The sequence below is a fragment of the Pteropus vampyrus genome, unplaced genomic scaffold (genome assembly GCF_000151845.1).
Source record: "Pteropus vampyrus isolate Shadow unplaced genomic scaffold, Pvam_2.0 Scaffold276, whole genome shotgun sequence".
Taxonomy (NCBI): Eukaryota; Metazoa; Chordata; class Mammalia; order Chiroptera; family Pteropodidae; genus Pteropus; species Pteropus vampyrus.
In genome coordinates, this window is record NW_011889057.1 from 1,810,118 (window position 1) to 1,835,780 (window position 25,663).

A 25,663-nucleotide genomic window follows, 5' to 3' on the forward strand; every position below is an offset into this window, starting at 1 on the left:
ACTGCTAGCTTCAAATTGCAGTACTACCTAATCCTAAGACTTTGTCCCTTTAGATTGATTCCACTAGTCTCTTGGTTTACCAGACACCTGGCATGTAATTATCTATATTACCTAATAATATCTATTATTCTCAAACTTGAAATGGTAAAGAATGTACAGAATGAAGTTATTTACCATAAATATCACAAAGGAAGAAAAATAAATAGAATCAAGTTAAAAACATTTTATTTAAAATGTTCATTCAGAAAATTGAATGATTAATTCAAGCCGCAAAATGGCTAAATAAAAACTGCATAGCAGTGAAAATGAAGTACACAGTGGCTCAGATAAAGGTTGTCCTCATAAGGATGTTCCTGCAAAAGAAAAAAAATTATAAAGTATTTACATAAGCAAGTGAAAATCTCATCCATTCTTTCCTGGGAATCCAGCTGCTTTAAAACTTTTTGCTGGCTGTTTTCCTATTAGACCAGGTTGATTTTTTTGGGTGGGTGGGGGTCTTCTGAGAGACTACCATTCTCTTTGGCAATACCAAAGCACTTTTATTGACTATTACTTTATTTATAAAACTTACCTTTTAGCCATGAATTTGGACGAATAAGTTTCTGTTTTTTTAAGAGCTGATAAGCCTGAAGCCTGTAGAAGCTGACTCCTCCCTAGAAAAGCAAACAACCTTTAGAAGTAGCTTTTTTCTGAGAACAAGTCCCATCTCAGGTTAACCTCCCACCCTCCATTAATGGTCCACCCACCCAACCCTCCCACCTCCACTTTGGGGAAGATTCTAATGCATTACTTTGAGCCATTGTTTTAAGGAAATGGGTCAAAGGAAGGTAAGAAATAAAAAATAAAGGACAAAAATATATCACAATAGAGATATTTAAAGTGCTCACTTCCTTCAATTAATTAGGAGCCACCAAGATTAGGGTGTTGATTTAAAACAATTCGTCTCCAGAAAAACCAAGTTCAGCTTAACTGGACTAGTTTTGGCTCAATATATTAAGGAAAATATAACAAAACTGGATTTTGAGATAACTATATGGATGTAAGTAAAATCTGTTCTTACCTACCAGCATAGCAAAAAAACCTTTCCTCCTGGTTCTGACTGCTAGTCCTAAGAGTCAGGTGTGCCTTACTCTTGTCTGCCTCCTTCCTTGCGATGGTCACTGAAACTTCACTCCCTCCTAGCTTTCATGGAGCGTGCCGTGGCCTGCCCCTGGCTTATCTGTACTCCACATACCACAAGTGTCTACTCTCAGCTGTAGAGTGTCTGAGCTCGAAGCCATTCGCGCTATACTTGCTAGCAGTTCCTAGAAGCTGAACATCTCTCCTGGATCTTTAAAGGCATTGTCAGGAATCCTGAGGTATCTGCAAACTCCCTCAATAGTTAAGGTTCCACCTGCCATTGCAAACTCAGCCAATATCAAACCCATGGAACTGTATCATCCATGCTTTCCCACCCACCTCCACCACCCAGCCACCCTTCTCCCACCCTCCCCTCCCCAAACTTCCAAGCGACACACCCATGGGATGGAATACACAGTCCTAGTGATAAACAAATCTCTATGCTACTAGTAGGTACAATGGCACTGAGATTCAGGGTATCAAAAGGAGGGCTTAAAAGAACCTATGTACAAAACAACAATGATCGGATATTAACTGTTAAAGGTTTGAAATCATTTTCTATACAATTAACATTTTAGGATGATCGTGTGGTCTTGTGCCATGTTTAAAGGAAAACTGCAGTTAGCAAGTTTTAAAGAAGTATGGCTCCTCAACATCTCCATAATTTTAATCTCCAAACTAGGCAACTAGTGTGGTTAAGCTATAAACCTCTATGAAGACCCACCCAGCCAGAACAAAATACACTGCAGTTTTCCTTTAATGTAAACCTGTTTGTGTGTCAGGAGTTAAATTCTCATTGATGTTTAAAAAGGTCTCCCAAATAATTCTAATCTGTGGATTTACAGGGTGGCATTAGCCAGCAGCTAGTTTCTATTCTCTGGCAGAGTTTTGAACTTGAATTGTGATAGAAGCATTGAACATATCAGGGGTAGTGGGTCGGGAAAGTCCAAAGCTCTGCCAGTCCCAAATCCATACAGTTGTCATTCCATTCAAGAGAATATTAAATCGTTTATTGATTACACATGATAATGGATGATACACAAGCTTCATTCCCATCTATAATTTTATCTGGTACCATAATTCAATTTAGATATATTGCATAGGATGTGCCAACAATCATTAATTACCAAATAAATTCCATGACTGCTTGGGTGACCCTTTTAATGGTGAACTCCAGGTCACAACACAGTAACTGTCAATTCAACTACACCAAGCAAGGTTTCTGAAGACAATGGCTTCTGTGCCCAAGCAGGTTGCAAATAAATTTCAAATGGAACCTGGCATCACCCTGAAGGAAATCTAACTTCACACTGTTGGGGTAATTAACCAAGATGGCTTCAGAGTAGACTAACTTTACACAGCACATTTAAAAAAAGACACATTTATTCAGCGTCATGATCAGACTATTACATTTAGCAATCAACAGCATGGGTGCAAAAAAAAAATCTACATTAAAACCCTTTGTTGGAATGCTTTACACTTTCCACAGAACAGAAACTAAAATAACCTGTTATACAATTAGTCACAAATACAGTCCTCGAGTTTTTTTGCCCATGTACACATGAGTATTGTCTAAAACATGTCTTCTTTGTAGCAGCTAGGCCCTGCCACCACTGTGCTTGGCTGAGTTCACAAATCTGTTGTAACCTGTAGCTTCCCTGTCACTTCTCTGGCTCTCCTCTCCTGCTAAGCTTTGTTTCCTGTTGAACAATATGGAATAAAGTTGTTAATCTAAACATATTAAGACTCAAGGCTACAATCCAATAGCAAGTTGTTTCCCACAAATTTGCTGATCTGAATATTAACTTAATATCCACAATATTACTGCAGTTATAACGTTAACTATGTTGCACTGCTCAGCTACATTAGGGTTACTGGGTTATCAATTATAAAAATTAAGTCAAAACACAAAAAGATGTTCACTTACCTGGTAGTAATTAAAACCTTCTGCCACTGCCATAGCTACTGCTGCTGCTGGAACCACCATAGCCACCTAAGAATAAAATTTACTCTTTTAAACTTCTGAAGTTTCTGTAGTAATGTTTTGTATTTGAATCAATAGTCTAAATAGAGTGTTTTAATTGACTTATTTCCAATCTGATTACAAGTTACCAGCCACTTAAATATTTTTTTAAACAGTACTACTTATAGGTACAGTTAGTCCTCTAATACAATACACACACTATACCTTGATTTCGTGGTTTGGCAAAGTACTGGCCACCACCACCATAGGGGCCAGAGCTTCTGCCTCCAAAGTTTCCTCCTTTCATGGGTCCAAAATTTGAAGATTGATTGTTGTAGTTGCCAAAATCATTGTAGCTTCCGCCCCCTCCAAAATTGCTTCCTAGGAATGGAAAAAATTCCTTTAACTGTTACTTGTGAAAGATAATTCTGAATTCTATTTAGTATTCAGAGTGAAAAAAAAAAAAGGTTGCATGATCTGCCTGCCTTCCTCCCAAACTGGTAGCTCCAATGTTTACCTCTGTGCTTCATCTTTTCTAGGCAAGGCACTCAGTTAAATAATCCAGTATTTAAGAAAATTTTACCCAACTCACCATGACAATAGAATATATTCTTTTGCCTTGAAGGCCTTTACCCATCTGGGGGCACTGCAAACACATGCTGGATACATCAACTAAGTGCCTATGGTCCTAAAGAAGTTAAGATACTAAATGCTACTAGAAGCTAATCTAATTCCAGTTGAAGATGCCCCTATCCACTTATACTCATCTATTTGGGAGTGAGGCGGCCCCAGCTTAAAGCTAGGAGGAGGTAGCATAGCAAGCCCATTAAAAAAGAACACCATGCACTGCACCACATAATGCTTTAAGAGCATCAAATCCCCACATGGATACGAATTCTACAAGACTAATCTAGCTACTGCACCAAGTACCTGGATCACTGGATACCTACCACTACCACCGCCAAAGCCGCCTCCGCCTGCTCCGTTGTTATAGCTGTCATAGCTGCCACTCCCGCCATAGCCACTGCCCTGGTTTCCATAACCCTGTCCACCACTTCCATAGCCTCTGCTTCCTCCAGAGTAACCAGGGCCGCCTCCTCCATAACCACCTACAAGAATACAATTCTTCTCAATAAGACAAAAGTATTCAACAATCAAAATATGTTTAAGCGCAACGGGTAACAGCCTGCTCACATCATGCTGTTATGATCAGAGTTTAGCTTGTCATGCACTAAAATTTTAGTCTCTGCTAACCTATTCTATAGGTTGCTGAAAACTTTTCACCTGTACACTCCTACAAAAAACAAAAAAACAAAAAACCCCACAAAACCACTCTCCACTAAACTTACCATCATTACCAAATCCATTATAGCCATCCCCACTGCCACCATATCCTCCACCACCACGGCTGCCACCAAAGCCACCTGGGAAGACAGTGGAGTTTTAAATTAAAGCAGGTTTCAAGTACATGAATTGCATGTAATTATAGCCTTTTAAGTTTAAACTTTAGGGAGCAGTTCCTGTACTGCAAAAATGATTTCCATACCAGATTTTAACTTCTAGGTAGAAGAAATACCAGAACTACATTTGGATAAAATGTAACTGGAAATGTCGGCCTGTAGCTACATGCTGCCCCAAGTTGCCGAAAGGGGTAAGTCGCCTGGAGCACCTAATTTACAATATTACTATTGTAAATAATACTAACAGTAAATTATAACCACACATACCTCGACCACTGAAGTTTCCTCCACGACCAAAGTTGTCATTCCCACCAAAACCACCTCCACGACCACCACCGAAGTTTCCAGAACCACTTCGACCTTCACAAAAAATTTTAAGTGTTAAACCATATAGACTGGAATTGTTCAGTTACCTTTAGGGTTTAATTAAAAAGCAACAAACCCACCTCTTTGGCTGGATGAAGCACTAGCCATCTCTTGTTTAGATAGGGCTTTCCTTACTTCACAGTTGTGGCCATTCACAGTATGGTATTTCTGAACTAAAAAATCCCGAAGTTAAAAAGGAGAGTCAAGATTTAGAATAAAATGCAGAATTCAAAATCCTTAGCAAATGCCCATCATCTGATACTCACTGACAATCTTGTCTACAGAATCATGATCATCAAAGGTTACAAAAGCAAAGCCTCTCTTTTTGCCACTGCCTCGGTCAGTCATGATTTCAATCACTTCAATTTTCCCATACTGTTCAAAATAATCTCTTAGGTGATGTTCTTCAGTGTCTTCTTTAATACCACCAACAAAAATCTTTTTCACAGTTAAGTGGGCACCAGGTCTCTGAGAATCCTAACAAGAAAAACTCAATTGTTATTTATAATAGCAAATTCGCCTCAAGATTAAAACTTATTAACATTTTTGGATGTAAAGTCTACCTAGTGACACACTTCTAAATGATTACTGGGGGGAAAAAATCACTTACTTCTCTTGAGACAGCCCTCTTTGGTTCCACAACTCTTCCATCTACTTTATGTGGCCTTGCATTCATGGCTGCATCCACCTCCTCCACAGTGGCATAAGTGACAAACCCAAAGCCTCTGGAGCGCTTGGTGTTTGGATCCCTCATCACCTAAGATAGTAATTCGTTAAATACAAACTAAGACCCCCAAAAGCGATTGTCATTTCTACCTTGAATAAGTTTAACAAAAAACTCTGTATTAGCCCTTTACTTTATACAAAGTCCTTAAGTTTCCTCTTACTCATCTAAACTAAATCTATGTAGTAAGAGCGAACTTTTTAGTCAGTTAAAGCCACACTCTTGTCTATTTCCAATATAATCTAGTCAACAATCTTCACATGCATTCAGACAGGAACTACAGCAAAAAAAAAGCTAAAGAAATTAACTAGCTTATTGCTCTTTTGTTTCTTTCAAGTCTTACCACACAATCTGTGAGTGTTCCCCATTGCTCAAAATGGCTCCTCAGACTCTCATCGGTTGTTTCAAAGCTCAAACCTCCGATGAAGAGCTTCCGCAGCTGTTCGGGCTCTTTGGGAGACTAAAGAACAGAAAAGGGAGAAAAGCGTTAAGTGGACCTATAGGGCAAAACATTTTCCAGTTAAGGAAAGTAAAATTCGACAGCAAGATACCAATCACTTAGTTTTTTCGAGCCGCTACAAGCCACGTGCTTTCCCCCTTTGGGGAGGCATGTTGGGAGCTGAAAAACTGCGAGCGCATGCGTCCCTTTTCTCTCCGACGCAAGCGCAACAAAAGGCCTGGGCGGGAGGGGTCCACCGCCAATAAGGAATTACAGCTACTTTTTAAGAAAATCGCCCACTTAGATAAGGCCAAAAAAACGATTTAATGTGCCTAAGAGTTTTACCACGAGGACCGAGCCCGGCATGATAATTAAAGGTTGCAGGGCGGCGGCCTCATGGCAACGAGGACAAAATGGCGACCCGAACTTTGGGAGCGGTAGGCCCCGGCAGCGATCGAAGAACTACAGAATGGGCTGGTTTAAGTAGCAAACCCAGGCTGCATCCTACCGAACTCAGGATTGGGCGAGGAAGAAAATGAAGTTGGAGAGCATCTTACCTCTGACTTAGACATGACTGCTGGTGGGGCAACTTTAACGATGCTTACTCTGCGGCGTCCACCGACAGAAAGGAGTGATCTAACGAACGTATCTGCCAGCCTACCTTCGGCCTCGCTCTTTTATCCCGCCTCCTCGCTGACGGCATTGGTAGGCTCCGCCCCTGATTTACTCTGATTGGACATTTAAAATACCTTCATGCTACTATTGGTCTGTGGTGCCGCATTACTGATTAACGTCATCCGTTTGGGCGTTCTACGCAGTCTCCACCCCTTGGGGTCCATTGGTTTCCGAATAATTATAACTAGTGCGATTGGCTAGCCTACCAATCATTCATATTTGAGTGTACCTAAGGTATTTAAATAACTTTTTAACCTTCCACGCCTCGAATATTACATGCTACTCAGTTGTCAAAGCATGGTTAATACAATGTGTTAAAAAATAAAATGTGACAATTTTATATTTTGCAACAACTGCTCACCGAGCGCATGTGTAGTAAAATGGCGAGTTTGCGCAGGCGCATTAAGAAGTTCCGCTTGCCTCTTGGAGCACGTGAAATGGCGGGCGGGAGACAGCGGCGAACCTACAGCGCCTGCGTAGTGGCGGGAGTCGTGCCCCGTTTTGCGCAGCCGTAGTGGGCGGAGAAAGGGTCTGGTCCCAGGATTGGTCGCGCAGGCGCAGGGAAGGATCCGTTTTGGCGGGCGGTTGGCGTTGCGCAGAAGGCGGTGGCAGAGGTGCCTTGCGGTCCGGCCTCACCGCAGAGGAACAGGCAAGACATTGGTGTGAGTGATCGGTCTCGATCCTGGGTAAGTGGCGGATAGTCTTGCCTACCTACACGAGGTCTTGAACCGACTCCAGTTGGGCCCGTTATTGTGCGAAATGAATGGACCGCGGGGTGGGGGGCTAGTGAAGGGGGGAGCAGTGGGTCCGGCCAACCAATGGGAGAACAGGGGCGGGATGTTTTAATCTCTGTAGGTTCTGTGGAGCTTTGCAGCCGAATAGTTTGACTGGCGAGTGTATAGGCCAATTGGGTCTGCTTTTAGGTGCCGACTGATCGGTCCTTGGACCATCAGAGGCGGGTTTTCCCCTCCTGAGCAGCGTCTCACCGAGCCAATGAGCCCGAAGCGCGCGGTAGGTCGGGCTCCGCCAAGAGGCCGCTTTGACTCCAATGGGGAATGCGGGAGTTGAGCGGTTAAATGGATGGACCAAATCTGGAGCGAACCTACGGAGAGTACTTGGCCAGATCATCCAGTCAGCGCTCCAAAAAGACGGAGGTCCTTAGATATTGGGATGATGAGGAAGGGGATTCAATACCTGTGATGGTGCGTCAAGGTGGATATTTTATCCACAGTGACTTCTGTAACGAAGCTTTTAGGCCTCCATCCCATAAGCCTCCCTTATAGGGAAACTATACGTTTGCTTATGTATACCGCGAGCTGGCATTACCCCCCCACTTCGGTACATGTCAACATCCACTATAGGTTTTGGGGGGAGCAAGGAAGAACTTTTGCCTTTGAGAACTAGTTTTTTTTTAGGAAGACTGAGTTGAAATGTTAGGACGAATAGGATAAATCTCTAGAAAGGCGCCCGGGAAAAATCTACGTAATAATCCATGTTTCCACGGATAACTTGATATTTTTAAACCCATAGAAAAAGTTTTGGAAAGCTACATACCCAAGTGAATTACCATTAGGCATATAGTGGTGAGATCGGGACAGATTGAATCTCTAATGTTTAAATCTTTGCATGGATGATAATTTATGATTAAAATTAAATTAAAAATCAACGGATTTTTGTGTTTCCTTTAATAATCACGTACTTCTCACTGCCATTCTCGTTACACCTTTAAAAAGTGCTGTTTTTACACGAACTAAGGTGGTTCTTGGTATAGAAGTGTAAATAAAAACAAGGTACCTTTGTGAGTGCTTAGTACCTGCTAGGCATCATGCTAAGTACTTTACAGGCATTATCCATGTTCCCAATACCTTTATTGTAGTCTCTTCTTTGAGGAACTTTTCCCACCATGTATATCTCTTCCTTTACACCGTTAAACAGTTTCTGAGCCCCTCTTTCAGCTATTCCTTTGAGGATGTCTGAATTTGGGTAAGAAGGAAGCTGCTTAAGGAAGGTTATTTTTAGGGTGATGGGGACAGGAGGGCTCATCTATCACCTGGATTATTCCATTGCCTTTTGGTTTTACTTTCTTCAAAGTGTTTATTTTATATGCAGTCCATCTCCTGTTGGTAATGCCCATTCTGCGTATTCCAAGATTTTTAGTAAAGTACAGACATTTACATTTTGGCTGTATCAGAATATGTACTGTTCTGTTTATTGGTTTATTTATGGTCAAAGGATAAATGCTTAAATACTATAGTAAATTCAACTACATATGAAGTACTCTTATGATTAGACTTTTCTGACATAAATTATAGGTGCTTTTAGCTGAGCTTCTAATGAACAGAGGAGATATGTTCTCTGGCATTTGGAAAAGGACAAACCTATTTCATATTTGGTTGTAAACTATTTGTAGGTATGCTAATAGTGTAACTGTTAGTTTGTAATAACTAAAGGGATATAGGTTTGAAATGAATAGTCTTGATCTACAGGGTTTCCCAACCTCAGAACTATTGACATTTCTGGCAGGATAAATGCATCTCACCTCCCCCTACCCCAATCTATGACAATCAAAATGTTTCCAGACAATGCCAGATGTCCTAGGAGAGTGTTGTGGAGCAAAATCTCCCTCAGTTGAAAAACACTGATTTAAACTGACAGTTTTTAGAGTTGATTATCTTGTCAGAATCTTTTACCAGTTGGAAATTAGATAGAGGGAGAAGATGGGTGAAGTGTTTAGGAAGTGGCTTTTGTTAAATGGATCACTAAATCTTAATGATTATCTCTTCAAATATAGTGTGATTCTTGTTCCATTGGATAAAAGGAAAATTTCATCAAGGTTTTTACTATTTCTTGCAATTTAAACATGTTTGATTGCATCTTATGTTTGTTTGGCTTCCTAAAATAATGGCACATATGTTTTTTAAGAAGGTAGACTTGGCTCAGAAACTTTTTAAATTTCACCTGACTTAAGCTCCTTTCCTTTACTGGTATTCTTTTGGTTCAGTGTCTCAAACTTTTTTTGACCTTGACCCTGCACAAGAAATACATTTTATCCTGACTTGTATACACATTGAAACAAGTTTCACTATATAAATAAATACTGCAAAGCACTGTTGATAAGTTTGCATCTACAGTACACTATTTCATTTTCTTAAAAATGCAAGTCATTTTCTGCCGAACCAATTTCACAGCTGTTCACAGATCCACAGTTTAGAGCAGCGGTCCCCAACCTTTTTGGCACTAGGGACCCGTGCTATGAGAATCTAATGTCTGATGATCGGAGGTGAGGCTGAGGCTGTGATGCTAGCCCCTGCAAATACGGGTGAAGCTTCACTCATTGTCCCCCTGCTCATCTCCTGCTGTGTAGCCCAGTTTCTAATAGGCAGTGGACCAGTACCGGTCTGCAGCCCAGGGGTTGCAGACCCCTGGTTTAGAGAAAAAAGGAAAACAACTGATCTTTAGAATAGGTAACCAAATTATGCCACCTTAGATTAATTACTCTAGGCATGGATTCCTCCCATCTCTAGCCCCAGCTACTTGGATTTATAAAATTAATCTGTGAACCCCGTATTTGATGTCTTTGATATATTTTCATTTGAAAGTTTCAGGATTTGAACATAGAGTTGTTGGTTTACTGTGGTGTGCAATCAAAAATTGCTTGTTTTATTGTGAATTATCTGACAATGTTATAATTAGTAGGTCTGGTGAACATTTCTCTGGTGGGGAAATTTTGGTGCGTAATTTTTCATTGAAAGTTCTCACTTTAAACTTTTTTTTCTTACCTTTGGGGAACCTGGATTGGTTGTTAGCAAGCCAAAATGTTGAGCTTGTGTTACAAAAATTAAATTTCAAGCACCTGTGCTTAGGCCTTAGAGGCATGTTATTGCAGCCAAACCTAAAAGGGAAAATAACACATCTTCCCTAAAAACCAATCACTAGAAAGCTTCTATGATTGAGGAAAGAGAAAAAACATACCTCTGAAGTGACTGAATTTTTATGTCTAGGAAAGTTTTGATAATTTTTAGAGCCCTTACAGCTCTAGAAAAGAAAGGTATCCAGGGTACAAAGGTTTCTGAGGAAGACTAGTATTTTTAGCTTTTATTGAGATATTTTATTTAACCACATAGCATGATTTATATATCTTATTAGAATAGTCCATTTAACAACCCCTGGTAAAGCATTTCTTTCCTTTTTTGTCTTTTACTTGGTCTATTTTTATTCCCATTCACCTTATATGAAATTGCGCCTAAACTTGTGTGCTGTGGATATTAATTTTAAAAGTAGTAAATTATGGTGTGAGATCTCACTTGTAACTGTCTCAGTATGGCTGTTCTTTACACATTGTTATTTATGAACTTGGACTCTGGGCAATCATCTCCCCTCTCCCCCCCAAAAAATAAACTTTGATTTTTCTTCCTTTCTTATAGAAGATGGCTTTAGCTGATCATTGTACTAATGGGAAGGAGTCCAGGTCATCCTGAGAAGAGTTGGCTTGTGCAGAGTCCGAGACGCAGATTTGTTGGATTTCTGTAAGCCTCTTGAAGTCACATACTCATTTCTGATGACAACTTTACACTTGTGTTGGCAGAACACCCACAGTGACAACTGTTGCCTGTGTTTAGTCTGCCCAGGAGCTCTACCAGCTAGCGTGTTTGGGGAAAACCTACACTGTTCTTAGCAGCAATGTAAATATTAAACCTTTCTGAGTATGTCTTCTCATATTTACCGGTATTTTTTGGGTAAATTAAATCCTGTGATTGCCTTATTTTTCCCTTTGAAATGAGGGATTGGAGGTTTCGGGCAGTCTTTGGGTCACATGAAGCACAATTCTTTTTGAGTCAGTAATCGGTTTTATATATGTTTAGTTTATGATTTTCAAAATTTTATTTTCTCCATTTATTAGTTTCTGTGGCTGCTGTAACAAATTATCACAAACTTGGTGGCAGCAAACAACAGGAATTTATTCTCTCACAATTCTGGAGGCCAGAAGTCTGTAATTAAGGTGTTGACCCCCGTCTGGAGGTTCTAGGGGAGAGTCCCTTCCTTGCCTCTTTCAGCTTCTGGTGGTCATGAGCCTCATCTCGTTGCCTCATCTCTCTCTGCTCTGTCTTCACATTCTCCTCTCCTCTGTGTATTGGTCTCAAAATTCCTTTTGCCTCTCATAAGAATACATGTGATTGCATTTAAGGTTCACCCAGATAATTCAGGATAAATTTCTCCTTTCACATCTTTTAATCATATCATTTGCCATGTGAGGTAATATTCACATGTTCGAGAGATTAGGACATGTATATATCTTGGGGGGCCATCATTCTGACCAGTACACCTTGATTCTCTAACTCCTATCCAAATAAATATTACCTAATTCAAAAGAAAAGGTTACTTTAGAAAATGAGAGGCAAATGGAGGAAAAAAAGGCTCAGGAAACCTGGGTTCCTATTCTGCCATTAACTAGCGATATAGTAACCTTGAGTGATCCATTTGCCCTTTTTGGTCCTTAGTTTCTTCATCTTACATGGATGGAATTGTATAGATGATAGCTAACAGCCTTCTAGACCTAACACTTTCAAGAAGTGACTCTCAAAATATCTTGGAGTTTGTTTTTGAACTCAGTAATTTTAAATGCAAATCAAGAACTCATTCTAGTATTTTGGGCCAGTGTAGTTCTTTGATGGTCTTACCTAGGAGTTGAGAGAAAGAAGACTGAGTTGTTGGCTGCTTGTTAAGTCTCTGGTGTATTAACACAGGGTAACAAACTGTACTTGTTAATTTTGTGTGATTTTTCTAAAAAGAGTGTAATGGACTGACTAGCTAGGCCATTTTCCACTATCATCTGGACTTCCTTTCCAGTAAATGTAGTTCATCAAAATTAAACACTGAGATTATTCCATCTGAAAGAAACTAGGTCATGGACCTAGTTTAAAAATTTTTCACATGTAGTCAATCTTATTCTTGAAACTTACCGAGTACCTGTTTCATAGTGCTGTATTGCTAGGAAGGACACTAGAAAGCATGTGATTAAGATGGTGGTGTTAAGAGAACTATTTTGAGATCAAGTTTTATAACACACACATTGTTTCTTCCATGCACAAGAGGAACCAAATTGAATTCAAGTATTTTTCTGATTGTAATCTATATTTCTTAGTATAAAGCAAATTCATATCTGAGCCAGCGGGCATAATTATGTCGGAATAAAATGCCCTGTGCTAGAGGTCAACCAATAGGCTGGGAAACCTTGTTTGGTTTCTGAAGCAAATCCTTGAACTCCATGTGCCTCATTTCTCATCCTTAAATCAGTAAGACTCACTCACCTCACACGAAGTTGTGGAGTGTAATATACTGCTAATTTGCTCAGTATTTCACAATAAATTATATCTAAGGATCTGATAAAACATAGTCAAACCTCATTTATGTGAGTGCTTAGAGACAAGCATAGATGAAACTTAGAGATAGTTCAGAAAATTCATTAAAGTTATTTTTATCTTCCTCTATCATCCAACATTTTGCCTTCTGTTTCTTGTATATTTTCCAGAGTGTTTTCTTGCATAAGAGACGTGAGATAGGTAGGAGAAATAGCTAATACCTGCTTAGATGATAAAGAGATCATGTTCGTCAAGAGGACACAACAATCCCAAATTTTACACAAGTAATAAAGCTTCAAAATATATGAAAGAAAAAAATGATAGAACTGAAATATATACATCTGCAATTGTAGTAAACAACACACTTTCAAGTAACCCATGGATCAAAGAAGAGATCACAAAGAAAATTAGAAAATGTTTGAACTGAGCAAAAATGATAACATGGTATATCGAAATTTGTGGGATGTAATAAGGTAGTACTTAGCAATTTATAGTATTAAATGCTTCAATTATAAAAGCAAAAAGGTCTAAAGTTAGTGACTTATGTTTCTGTCTTAAGTACTTAGAAAAAGAAGAGCAAATTAAATCCAAAGTAAGCAGAAGAAAGGAATCAGTAATGGTAAAAGCAGTAAGTAGTTGATGAAGTATGAAACAAAAAATAATAGAGAAAAATCAATAAAACTGAAAGTTGGTGTTTTGAGAAGATCAATAAAATTAATAAACCAAGCAAAGCTGATCAGGAAAAAAAGATGAATTACTAATATCAAATAAGAGAAGGCATATTACGTCTGATCCTAGAGACATTAAAATGGTAATAAGGGGATATTATGAACAATCCAGTCAGTGTCTTAGATGAAATGAATCACCTCCATGAAAAGACAAACTACCAAAGCTCACTTCAGAAGAAATATAGAACCTCACTAGCCCTTTATCTATTAAGGAAATAGAATTTGTAGTTAAAAACCTTCCCACAAAGAAAAGTACAGGCCCAGATGGCTACACTAGTGAAAACATTTACCAAAGCATTTGTTATTTTTAATTTCATCTGCTATCAGATATTTAACTTTTATTTGCTTCACATTTTAAAAATATTTTCTAGTTTTATTATTATTATTATTTCTCATAGCAGACCTATGAGATAAATGGGGCAAATAACTTAACACCCTTCAGGTTAAGTGAACTGTCCAGTTTTACCTTTCAGTGATCTAGTTGTGACGGGACCTACATTTCTTTATTCCTAGTCCCAATCGTGCCACTATTAACAAGTTGTGCCTTTAAGAAGCTATTTTTTGTAACAATTTTGGGAGAAAGAGCTACCCACTGACCTAACTAAGGAGAAACTTAAAATTCTCAGCCATTAAGTTGAAGACTGGGCTAGATTCAGTGCCCATGCAGTGCCTGTCCCTTAGGAAGCCCTCAATAAATATCTCATAACCAACCTAACAATTTTAGAGCAAGGATCAGAATTACTACTTTATCTGATACAGGATTTGAATTTGGATTGTAGTTGGACACTGGACAAAGAGTCAGAAACATCTTATTTGTCTTAAGTAACATCACCATGCTCAGTGGAAGAGCTGGGTGGTCTGAGATTGGCTATCCCTTTAGCCATTTATCTGATGGTGGCCTTTCTTTGCATTTAACTATCAATATATCTGAAGTATAGAGCATACTTTTATGATACTGTGGCATAGTAACTCACACATAAATGTCAATAGAGACACTTGCAAAGACCTACAAGGTTCAATAATTTCTGGTGTGGGTTTATTTCTCCTGTCATCACCCATTATGTATTTTTTTACAGCTTTTAAATTGCCACAGAGAGAAATTGGTCAGGATCATAATAGATGGCCAAGGAGCTACCAAGGATACTATACTATTGTATAGGATGGAAAAAAGTTCAATACTGGCTTGATTTTATTTATCTAAATTGTAGGCTATGACTTCAATATAATTCATGTTGCAAATACACCAAGGTAATGGCATAGCACAAAATTATGCCATATGTTGAAGGAATGCCTTCTTTTACACCCTCAAGTTTTATAGTCTGAGACACCTTTCTTATTCTAATTATATAATTTTTTGTCAGCATGTATTAATCAGATTTTAGCATATTGATTTAAATTCTAATACCGTCTCAACAATTAAATCAGATATTTTAGAGATTTAGTTTATGGTTATGCAAATTAATTTTTATGTCTCTTAAATGTCTTCACTAAACTTAGATTATGAGAGAACATAAATTGTCTGGCATAGTAGAAGCTCTTCCTTAAAATAGAGGATTTGATGAAATGACCTGAGGGGGCCTCTATGACCCTTAAGCAGCTGATGTCCAAAATCTGCAAACTAGATGATGCTAGGGTAAGCACCAGTCTTCATTTTATGGCTGTTGAAAAATGCTTTATGACCATAATGTTTTTTGGGGGGTTGACACTTTAGTTCTCTTTTAACCCTGACATATTTTGTGAACATGTTCTGCCAAAGTCGTATGTAAAAATCTAAGATTCATGGTAATATACTCAAACATTGCTATTAACCATTTTTCTTAAGATTTATTTATGGTGAAATCGCCAGGTTCTTCATGAAAGGTGACAGGCTCTACTAGTTCATACTTCAACACATTTAATTAAGAGAGGAGAGGGTATGAGATTAACACCCACCTGAGGCTGTGGTGCCTTGAGATGAGTTCAGTGCATTCCAAGGATAGAGTTGTTGGAAAGCACCACCTGGAAAACATTTGCCAAATTCTACTTTCTCATAAATCTTGGAACAATTGGATATCTAACCTCTTGTCCAGTGATGGTTTAAGTGTGCTGTAACTGAATTTAAAGAAGCCTGCCACTTGAGAGAAGAAATTAAGTAGATTTTAATACAGGAAAAAAACATCCCATATAAGATTATTATTTTGTGGATTGTGATCTGGTAATGAGATATCAAGAATTTGAATGTTACTGCTAAATATACCAGTGAACCAGACTTATAACTTTAAGCAGTTCTGAGAATTGCTTTAGTGCACATTCATATTTTTTAATAGTGGTCAAAGCTTGGAGGACAGTAAAGCTAAGTGAAATTTATAAGGCAGCTTCTCTGTGATGTACATGTCTTAATCTTAAAGAACAAAAGACCCTTTACTCCCTTGCTCACTGAAGCAGGAGTCTTGGATAATCAACAAACAGGGTTCTTTGCCCCAGAATCATTCTGTGACTGGTTGAAGCAGTGCCTTGGCCTTATTTTTAAAAGATCACAAACTGGAGCTGTGCTAGCCAAAGGGAGCACATTTCTTCTCTGCACTATTAATAAAGTTTGTGTTGTTAATGATAGGAGTGTTAATGACCACAGTTAATCTTCCTTCTCAACTCTTTCCTAATCCAGTCTCTTAAATGAACATTTAAAAAGCTTTTAACTCCTCCTGAATTGGATGCTCATGGCTTCGGTGGAAGTGGAGTGATAGTTATCAGCCCATTTAACAAAACTTAAGACAGCCTGGACAGCTGTAATGTGCATCTCTATGCTGCATTTTTGTTAAAATGCCACATGGCTAATACTTTGGAAATCATAAATCTAATAGAAGAAAACATCTTTATAGAGGATATTTTAGTTTTATGCAATATGGGATATAAACCTAAACCACTGGTACTATATCCTTAAAGAGCAAAGAACACAGACCTGATTAAAATGGTTTTGTAAATTAAAATGGTTTTATAAATTTGGTTTCTTTTCATCTGTTTTTCTTACAATATGGCTAGATGGAGGACACTTTCAAGACAGTGCTATAGCTGACAATTTAATCTTCACTGAAACCACTGGCTTTCCCCAAGGGCCTTAGAGGCGGGGAATGGGAATTTCTCAAGCCTGGACCTACCAAAGTCACCCATCAGTGGCATATTTAATTAGTAAACATGGTAGGGAGCTTTGCATATGCCCTCACCCTTTCCTACAGTCTTTAAAATGGCTTCTTTCTGGAGGATTTTGCTTTCTTAGTGGGCTTATAGAATTTGTATTGAAACTCTAAAATGAAGAAAGAGCTTATTGATTATGCATATTAACATTTGGCCTGACTGTCACTTCGAGATAGTTCAGTGGGTGGTTCAGTGAGGCAACTTACCAGTTATTTTCCATGACTTTTTAAATAATACAAAGAAAGCTTAGAGAAAGATTTAGAATTATGTTCTATATATGCTTTTGCTTATAAATAGTGATGAAAATAAAATGTGTTACACCAAGATCTAAGAAAAGACACCCAGACAGCTGGCAGTAAAAAGTAGTAACTGGCGGAACTAGGCAGACAGACACCAGAGACCCCGTAGGGATGGCTCTGGTGTCTGGTGTTGATTGGTTAGTGCAAATCGTTAACCACGATCTGTTGTTCTGGATTTTCTGCAGCTTTCTGTAATGCCCTCTCTGTAATTTCTGGGGGCTGGCACTTTTAACCCGTTATTTCTAAAGCTGACTTATCAACAGATCCCTGGTTTAGGTGTCCTGTATCCCTCCCCCTGCCCCCACCCCGTACACACAGAGGCCTGTTAGGTGAACTTGCCTTGTATCATTGATATGAAGGGTTGGTGGGGTCTGCTCTTTCCTTGTGTCCTTAGGGACAGTTAAATTGCCGGAATCTATCTGTAGTTGTTAGTTGTGGATGCCTTTACTAGAGAGTTCCTACGGATGTTCAAGAAAGGGTTGAGAGCTGTTAGGCCTGAAAGATTCCAGAAACTTGAGAAGCTGGCTCACCCCTTCCTATGAAGATTTCTATACGGATAAGGTTGCACTCAGAGGCTCATTCTCTCTTCAGCTCCACCATGGTATCTGGGATTCTACTTCAATCACTCCATCATCCTGCCAGCCATGTCTCATTTCTCATACTGGTACGTTCCCTCCTCCCAAGCTTAACATGAACCACCAGTCTTGATGCTTTATCTGGTCCAGGCTCTAGCCCTTAAATTGTCCATCTGGCTTTGTGTTTCATCTGACCCTAATACACTGGGTCGCGCTGTCTAAAAGAGAATTATGTCCCCTCCGATGTCTGAGTGCATTTCTCATTTCTTACTGCTGCTCCTGAGCAGATCTGTAACTTCAAGGTTAAGATAAGACACATTCCATCAGAACTATGTCGTCATCCTTGCCAGCTTCTGATCTGTGACTGTCCAGGAGATTTACAAGACAATTGCATGCCATTCTTTACAGAGTATTATGGTTGGACTCTGACTCCTGGCATCAGGCCCAATTTGATTTGTCAGCTGTTATAAAACCCATTTCCCAAAGAATAAGGGACCTCAGCCGTGTGCCCTTTAGGCAATTCTTAAGAGTAGGAAGAAGGGAATTGATTTTGCTCTTTCTTCCCTGAATAGGGTTTTAGGAAGAGGTGAACTCCAGAATGTTTTTGTTCCTTTCTTCCTTAAATTCACTTTTTTTTTTTTAATGGAAAGTCAGTGTCATTAAAGTGTTAGTGTTGCTCTCATTATTTCCTGTCCTTTATCTCTTCACAGAATTACTATTAGTCTTTTCATTTGGCCATCTCCAATGCCTTTCTGAATTTTAAGGCATTTGAGTAAGTATTTTACCCTTAAGAGAGAACGGACCTGCCTATTCTCTGAAGGTTTATTAGTTTACCATTACATAATTAACAAAGACACTCTTCTTTCTTGCTGTCTGCTAACATGTTGAGGTGCGGGAGTTACTGCATGCAATATGGTTTAATGGCTTAGGAATTTGGAAGGTCACATTTCCTGCCGTTGTTGTATTCGGCCCTATAATATTTTTACAAAAGCTTCTCTTTAGGGGATTGAACAGCTCTGGTTTCAACATAAACTCACTTTTTCCCTAGGAGGTAGGCAGTGGGGATTTATTTGGCCCATTTTAGTGATTCCGGAGTTAGATCTAAAATTTATTTACTCAGGATCACACATGGCAAGTTAATCACAGAATCAGAACCTTGATCAAATTCCTTTGGCATTGTTTCCATATCCCAGTTAAACAAAAAATTTTAACTTTCATGGTCGAAAGTCTTTAAAAACAGGATTTATTTGGCCATTACTAGCAGAAAAGAGACTGATCTTGAGTTATGGGGTTTAAACCACCAGCATCATGGCTGGATAGGAAAGAAAACATGTTCATTGTTCAGGAATTTTACAAACATTTTTATTCATCAGGTGGGGGGTTGGTGGAGAAAGATGTAAACTGTTCTGAAAGTATTTACATTAGCTATAGACAAAGGGGATGGGAGTAGGTGAAATGGGTCTAGATCTGGGATGGGCACAGCGGAGCCCGAAAGGAAGTGTCTGCCCATGTGGATTAACTGTGGGCAGCAGATTGGAAAATTCATATGTAAATAAGAAAGGAGGCTCCTGGGATTCGATAGCACCTGGCTCTTCTCTCTTTTGGATAATCTCAAAAATAGCCACCTGGAAATTTATCCTAAATTCCAGCAGATACATAGAAAATATGCGCAGTCTTTTGTCAGAGCTGGTCCACAGCTATTAACAAGGTAACTTCTGTCTCTCTGGCTGCTGTAATTTTAATTTAGAACATCTCAGATTTTTTTTTTCTTGTCATCCCTTAACTATGAAGAGTTAAAATTAGGAAAAGTCAAAAAAGTCATTTTTTACTTAGAGATTTCCTGATGGGACCATTCAAAGTTGAAGAAATTCTCTGTAGTTGAAAACTGTCTTACTTTGCTCTCGTATCCTATAATTTCTTCTGTGTGATAACCAAAATAATCACCAGTTCTCTGCCGATTCCTCAGTTGGGTTGCTTTTGATTGTCCCTTTTTCTTACTCTCAGATGGCTGCCACCTCTGGCTTTAAAGACACATGTCTAAAGCAGAGCAGGGTTTTGGATCTCTCAAAAATGTTCTTTAGGGCCAGGAAAAATGAAAATTTGTGGGACCACAAGTCTCTTAAATATCTTTCTTTATCTCAGTCCTCCTTTTCTCAAGTATTAGAGATTATTGATATATGGAATTTTATATTGTTTCCGATGGGTAGTAATTTAAAATTTGTTTCATAACATTACAAGAACAACTAATGAGGTAATTTTAATAGTAATGGTTGTGGCTGGACTGATCTCCTCTCCCTTTTTTTAAAAACTACCTAAGGATTAGATGTTTTTTTCTATCGAACCTCTAGTTGAGAGGTTCTTTGGTAGTGCTTCAAGGCTCTAGATTCTCTTTATCTAGTAATTGCCCTAGGAAGGAAAGTTGTACAGTATCTTTGAAATACTTCCCTTCCCCCTTTCCTGTTAGTCTCCCCCTACCCACCAAAAAAAATTTTTTTTTAATTGACTGTTCAGTGACAGATGGTAGAAGAGGCCTTGTCTAAAGTGCTTCTGGTGGGCTGGTTTAGGGGGTGGGTGGTTTGCTCTAATCCTCCTGTAGAAGGAACTAGCCTTTCCCCTCCCCCTTCCAGTTGAGCTATAATCTTGTTAGATGGTCTTAAAATGGTATTGATTAATTCCCAGTGCATTTAGAGGAATAAGCACAAGTTTGGGATTTAAAACTCAAGAACCAATTCCCTTGAACTCTGAATGTCTTAGCCTGGAGGCCAAGGGAGGTACCTTCCAACTTCTCCACCCAAGTCTTCACTGAAAAGGAAAGTTAAGGCTTTTAACTTTTCAGTTTGCCTCTCCCACTGTTAGTCTAGTACTGCTGCCAGTTGCCATGGCAACGGACTGGGACAGCTGCGCAGTGGCGCCCAGGCAGCTGGGTGGGGGCGGGGGAGCTGCCAGCCCGCCAAGCCCCAGACCTGGGAGGGGAGGCCCCTCCTGTTAGCCCAGAGGGAAAGAAAGAACTGGGGCGATCCGGTAGGTAAAAGAGGGAACCCCCATTTATCATCTCCCTTTGGGGCGCCTCTTCTGCATGAAGGTATAAAGGGAGATTTTCCTCTTTTCTCCCACAAACTGAAGAACACATATGTAAATCCTTGTTTTTCCTCGTGAGGCAGGGGAGGCCATAGCCACAATGCTTAACTGCATGCATCTAACCCGGGGCTGGTTTTAACCCCAGCGCTCTGACCTAAACTGCTCAGCTCCCGGAAATTCCAAGGTGAGTGGGGGTGGGGTGGGGTACTCTCCCTGGGACATGACATTTCCTGTCTCTGGTGAGGTCAGAGACTTTATTTTAAATAAATCAGATTTTTTTTTTTTCTTAAGGCTTAGGACTGTTCTAAATTCATGGAAAAATTATTTTGAAGCCCCTTAGCTACATTTCTCCTGCCTACCTCCTCTTCCGAAAAAGTATTTTAATGAAAAACTTAGTTTTATTACAGGGTAGTGATGGGTACAGACAGGTTTTTGGTGGGCAGACCGATTGCTAGTAAGTTCTGGAAATATGATTTCCAACTATATATTCTTGGAATAATTTCTTAAATTTTGCTAATTTGAAGTAAATTGATAAATGCAACTCTTTATGCTACTTGACTTGAATAAAATTCTGAGATTAGCACTGGCCTTACCTAATCCTGGCAGTGGTCTTCTGGTCAAGATGGAAAGATTTTTAGAGAGTGCTGAAAAAAATCTTTAAAATTTCAGCAAAATAAATATGGAATTCAGCTAAGAAAACAATCCTTGCTACTCTGTAATCCAGAATGTAGGCACCATTTAACATGGTTAAGGAAGAATTCTTTAAAATGATTATGATAACAACCTGGGAATGAAAAAAACTAGATTCTCTTTGAGTACCCTCTGGTCGTGCATATTTCTTAGCTTAACTCAATTTCCATTTGTGCAGCTTTGCTTCAACTTTCCTTGGGCCTATGAATGGCTCCTCTGTGTTTTGAGGCTTCTTGTTGATGTGAGTCTGGGGCCAGACTTCTTTTTCCTCCTCCTCTTCCTTTGGCCCAAAGTCAACTCCAGTTAAGAGGAGAGAGTACCTCCTTAACTGTTTGGAATTGTTGAGCCTTAAGAATTACTCAATGATCCAATGACTAATTTTGACTTCTTAGGACTGAAATTTTTTTTTCTTGCCTGCTTCCCTTGCATCCCCAAATGTAAAAGGAAGCTTAGTGTATTTGAGATGTCAGCCCTGCTTTGGTGAACTGATGGTTGCTCTGAAGAGACAAGCTCAATTTGCTTTAAGAGAAATGTTCTGAGTTACTGAAAATGTGAAAGTTGCTCGAGCAGGCCTTTTTTTTTGTGCTGCTAAGAGACCAACTAGTCAAGATGCTCAGAGCAGAGAAAGTTACATTTTGGTGGCTTTTCCTTTTCATTTTTATAAAGAAACTTACTCACCTTGATGAGAGGGAAGGTTTTACTTCTATCACAATTCTTTTAACTTCAAGTTTTCCACCTTTTTCTTTGAGTTGCTAGCTTGTAAATAGTTATAGAAGTTGCCAGGAGTAACATACACTACTTGTCTTTTGAAATCTGAAATTAGAGGAGTTAGACAGTTGGGCCATCCAATTACGATCTTGTTAGTTGAAGGTAAATTAAATTCTTAGGATTCATCTGTAGAATTTTTTTAAATTAAATTCTTAGGATTCATCTGTAGAATTTTTTTAAATTAAATTCTTAGGATTCATCTGTAGAATTCTTCAAGACTCTAGAGAAAGGTACATGGCAGCTTTATGTTTTACCCTCTGCATCTCATCAAGAATCTTCACATGGATTCTGAACATTTTATCTTTCACATTTGCAGGAACCCAGTGGCCTTAGACCTTCAGGTGGAACAGCGTACGACATGGGAAAGAAAACCAAGCGGACAGCTGACAGTTCTTCTTCTGAGGATGAGGAGGAGTACGTCGTGGAGAAGGTGCTAGATAGGCGTGTGGTTAAGGGGCAAGTGGAATATCTACTGAAGTGGAAAGGCTTTTCTGAGTAAGTGCCTTCTCTTAGGCTTTAGGACTGCAGAGCTAGACACCTTTGGTTTACTTCCCCAAGAACCACCACCATCTTTGTCTTTTTTTTCCCCCACCTGCACTCCTTTCCTAAGACTCAGAAGACACAACAATAAACTAAATAAAGCCTCCCCCTTCTTAGAGTGGTGTTCTAATGATAATGATGTTGAGAGGCAGTATAATAAACTGGTTAGCATAGACTTGGGAGCCAGATTGCCTGGGTCCAGATTCTTGCACCACCACTTATGATAGTGATCTCAGTTAAGTTCTTAATCTTCTTTCCTCAGTAAAATAGGAATAAGAAATAATACTTGTCATAGAGATATTTGGTAGATACACAGAGCCTGACACATAAGCTTTGTGTAAGTATAAACTGTTACTATTCTTTTGGATATAACTAAGCTAAAATAATATGCATTGAAGAATAACTAACCCCACAGCCCATAGCTTTCCACAGTTATCCTTGTATCTCAGAACTGTCCTAAGATGAAACACCTTAATAAGAGACTTAAATCTGAGGCCACAGTCCCCCGCCACATATTTATATTTGAAAATTTCCAATATACAGCTGAGACAAAGAAAACTATCCACTCAGATACATACCACCTACTTTCTGCAATTAACCTTTTAATATAACCGATCCATCTATTCCTTTATTCATCAATCTATTTTTTTTTTTAAAGAAACTTTAAGTCAGTGGTCTTTAAGAATCATACTGAAGTATTGACTAGAAAGGTAGTAACTGGCTTTATGCCGAAGTGCTAAAGTATATTATTCTTTCCTTGGGAATAAATGGGACTAGACACGTATCGAAGCATAGAAGAAGAAGTAGCTTGAAAAGTGAAATACATGAAGCTGTGTTAATCATTAGGCATTTTGCCTCAATTGCTGGTTAATTCTCTTCTCAGGATGCCTAATAACAAAGAATAGATTTCTCAGAACCCCAATGAACTGATAGGAACTGGTTTAGAACTCCTTAGGGTGGTGCTGTCCAGTAGAAATAGAATGTAGGCCACACATGCAATTAAAATTTTTTTGGTGGCCATATTAAAGTGAAATTAATTTTAATATTTAACACAATATACCAAAATGCTATTTCAACATTAATTTAAAAATTGTTGAGATATTTTATATTATTTTTTTCATGTTATATCTTCAAAATCTGATGTATATTTTATATTTTATAACACATCTTAGTTCAGACTAGTCACATTTCAAGTGCTCAATAGCCACATGTGGCTAGTAGCTACCATGTTGAACATCACAGCTTTAAAGCATAGGACTTAAGTATACTAAAAGATTTAGTGTTCTGACAGTACCTTTAGACAAAGGTATGAATCAGGAGCCTTTGGAACGTACTTAAGGTTATTTCATTACGTGAATCAATGTGGTGGGTAACAGCAATCAGAAGATGCCCTCCATATTTTTAAAGAGGATCAGTGTCATTACATACTGTAGAGATGAGGAAAATATGAATTTGAGAGACCTAGAGCACCGTGAAGTAGGAATTAACATAATACCTAAAGATTTTAAGGGTGTTTGTTTACTGGGTCCATTGAATCACCACTGGAAATTCTTGGGCATATTGAAGGTACTTGAACCTATATGTGTAGTTTAGGTACTGGTACCTTGCAGAGATAAAAGAGGGAAAGACAAAGTTTGAGGTAGATAGATTAAGTTTTGTCCTTTGTCAGAAATGTCCAGGATTTCAAGCAAATTTTGCTGTTTCAGCATTGTCTACAACTAAATACTTAATGTTTGCTAGGCAGTGATCAGATTCTTCCTCATGTGTTCTCTTTAATTCTCGTTACAGCTTATAGAGATATTTTCAGTTTACAGATGAGGAAATTAGTGAAGTTATTTGCCGAAGATAACTGATACATGCTGGAACAAGGATCCAATATCAGATTTCTTTGGCCCTAAAGCCCAGACTCTTTCAAAAATTTCGCCCATGCTGTCTTTTGGGTGAAAATTGGTTAATGTAGAAATAACAATACCAATATGGTAGGAAAAGGGATGATCCCGTTATAGGACTGCCTTTCCTTGGTATCAACAGAGACTCTCCTCTACCCCCATGTCTAGTTGCTTATGTTATAGTGTTGGCACGCCTCTTGATTTTGGTGCCTTAATTTCTTCTGGGATAGTAAACTATGGTCTGTGGATTTGAGGGAAAGATTACTGTATGTGGATTTATTTATTTATTTATGCTTAAAGAATTGCTGTGAAGGAGAAGCTTTTCTAGTTTTAGATGTAATGATTTGAAAATAAATTATCTCATTCTTAAGCTCCTTTTGCAGAAAGTTATTTCAGTCTTGAGTAAATATATCATCATTCTGCTTATTTCAGTCAAGTTATGGCATGTGTTCAAACCATTTCTATCTAAAATTACTTTATTTAAAAAACAATATCTGAAATGAATAGTGCATTCATTAAAAATTTTCCCCCCAAGTCAATAAAGGTATTGTAGAAACTGCTTTTATGATATATTTACAGATTTATCTTAATATCAAATAGTCCTCATCATATAACCAAAAGGACCTGCCATTGGTTAGTAGGGAAGAGGATGCCTGGTTTAGTTTTTTCTGTGCCGGCACATTTTTTTGCTTTGATTTTGTAAGCTTTTGATGGAGTTAGGGGTTTGGTTTTCTAAAACCCATGTCAAAAATACAGAGAACAGCTTTATGAATACTATTTGTTTTCCTCATAATAGGACTCCCTTGATCCAAGTTTAATT

At 38.7% G+C, this 25,663-nt stretch overlaps 2 protein-coding genes and 1 long non-coding RNA gene across 7 annotated transcripts in view; 1 reads left to right on the forward strand and 2 right to left on the reverse strand.

Moving 5' to 3' along the window:
* Positions 1-2,102: 2,102 nt before the first annotated feature.
* Positions 2,103-6,782, reverse strand: HNRNPA1 (heterogeneous nuclear ribonucleoprotein A1). Of its 2 annotated transcripts, XM_023520719.1 has the most exons (11): positions 6,629-6,782; positions 5,976-6,092; positions 5,519-5,665; positions 5,175-5,385; positions 4,989-5,081; positions 4,810-4,902; positions 4,432-4,506; positions 4,033-4,191; positions 3,308-3,463; positions 3,047-3,112; positions 2,103-2,819 (listed from the first exon to the last, which is right to left on the reverse strand). In XM_023520719.1, exons 1-10 carry the CDS (start codon positions 6,641-6,643, stop codon positions 3,057-3,059), a joined length of 1,122 nt encoding a protein of 373 aa, XP_023376487.1. In that variant the 5' UTR covers positions 6,644-6,782; the 3' UTR covers positions 2,103-2,819; positions 3,047-3,056. The 2 variants fall into 2 exon arrangements, with proteins under 2 accessions (XP_023376487.1, XP_023376488.1); XM_023520720.1 differs by lacking the exon at positions 4,033-4,191.
* A 505-nt stretch (positions 6,783-7,287) lies between these two features.
* The window catches only part of CBX5 (chromobox 5), a 33,187-nt gene continuing 14,811 nt past the window's right edge, over positions 7,288-25,663 (forward strand). The window contains exons 1-3 of one of the 4 annotated variants that reach the window (XM_011375761.2): positions 7,288-7,432; positions 11,171-11,272; positions 22,731-22,909. In XM_011375761.2, coding sequence (XP_011374063.1) covers positions 22,773-22,909 — 137 coding nt within the window. In that variant the 5' untranslated portion in view covers positions 7,288-7,432; positions 11,171-11,272; positions 22,731-22,772. Of the gene's footprint in view, positions 7,433-11,170; positions 11,273-20,779; positions 20,900-21,042; positions 21,141-22,730; positions 22,910-25,663 lie in introns of those variants that run through there. The other 3 variants (XM_011375762.2, XM_011375766.2, XM_011375764.2) reach the window with 3 other exon arrangements.
* Positions 13,251-18,527, reverse strand: LOC111729700. The gene is made up of 3 exons (XR_002776338.1): positions 17,834-18,527; positions 15,766-15,831; positions 13,251-13,326 (listed from the first exon to the last, which is right to left on the reverse strand). It is a non-coding gene; the product is annotated as an uncharacterized LOC111729700 (long non-coding RNA).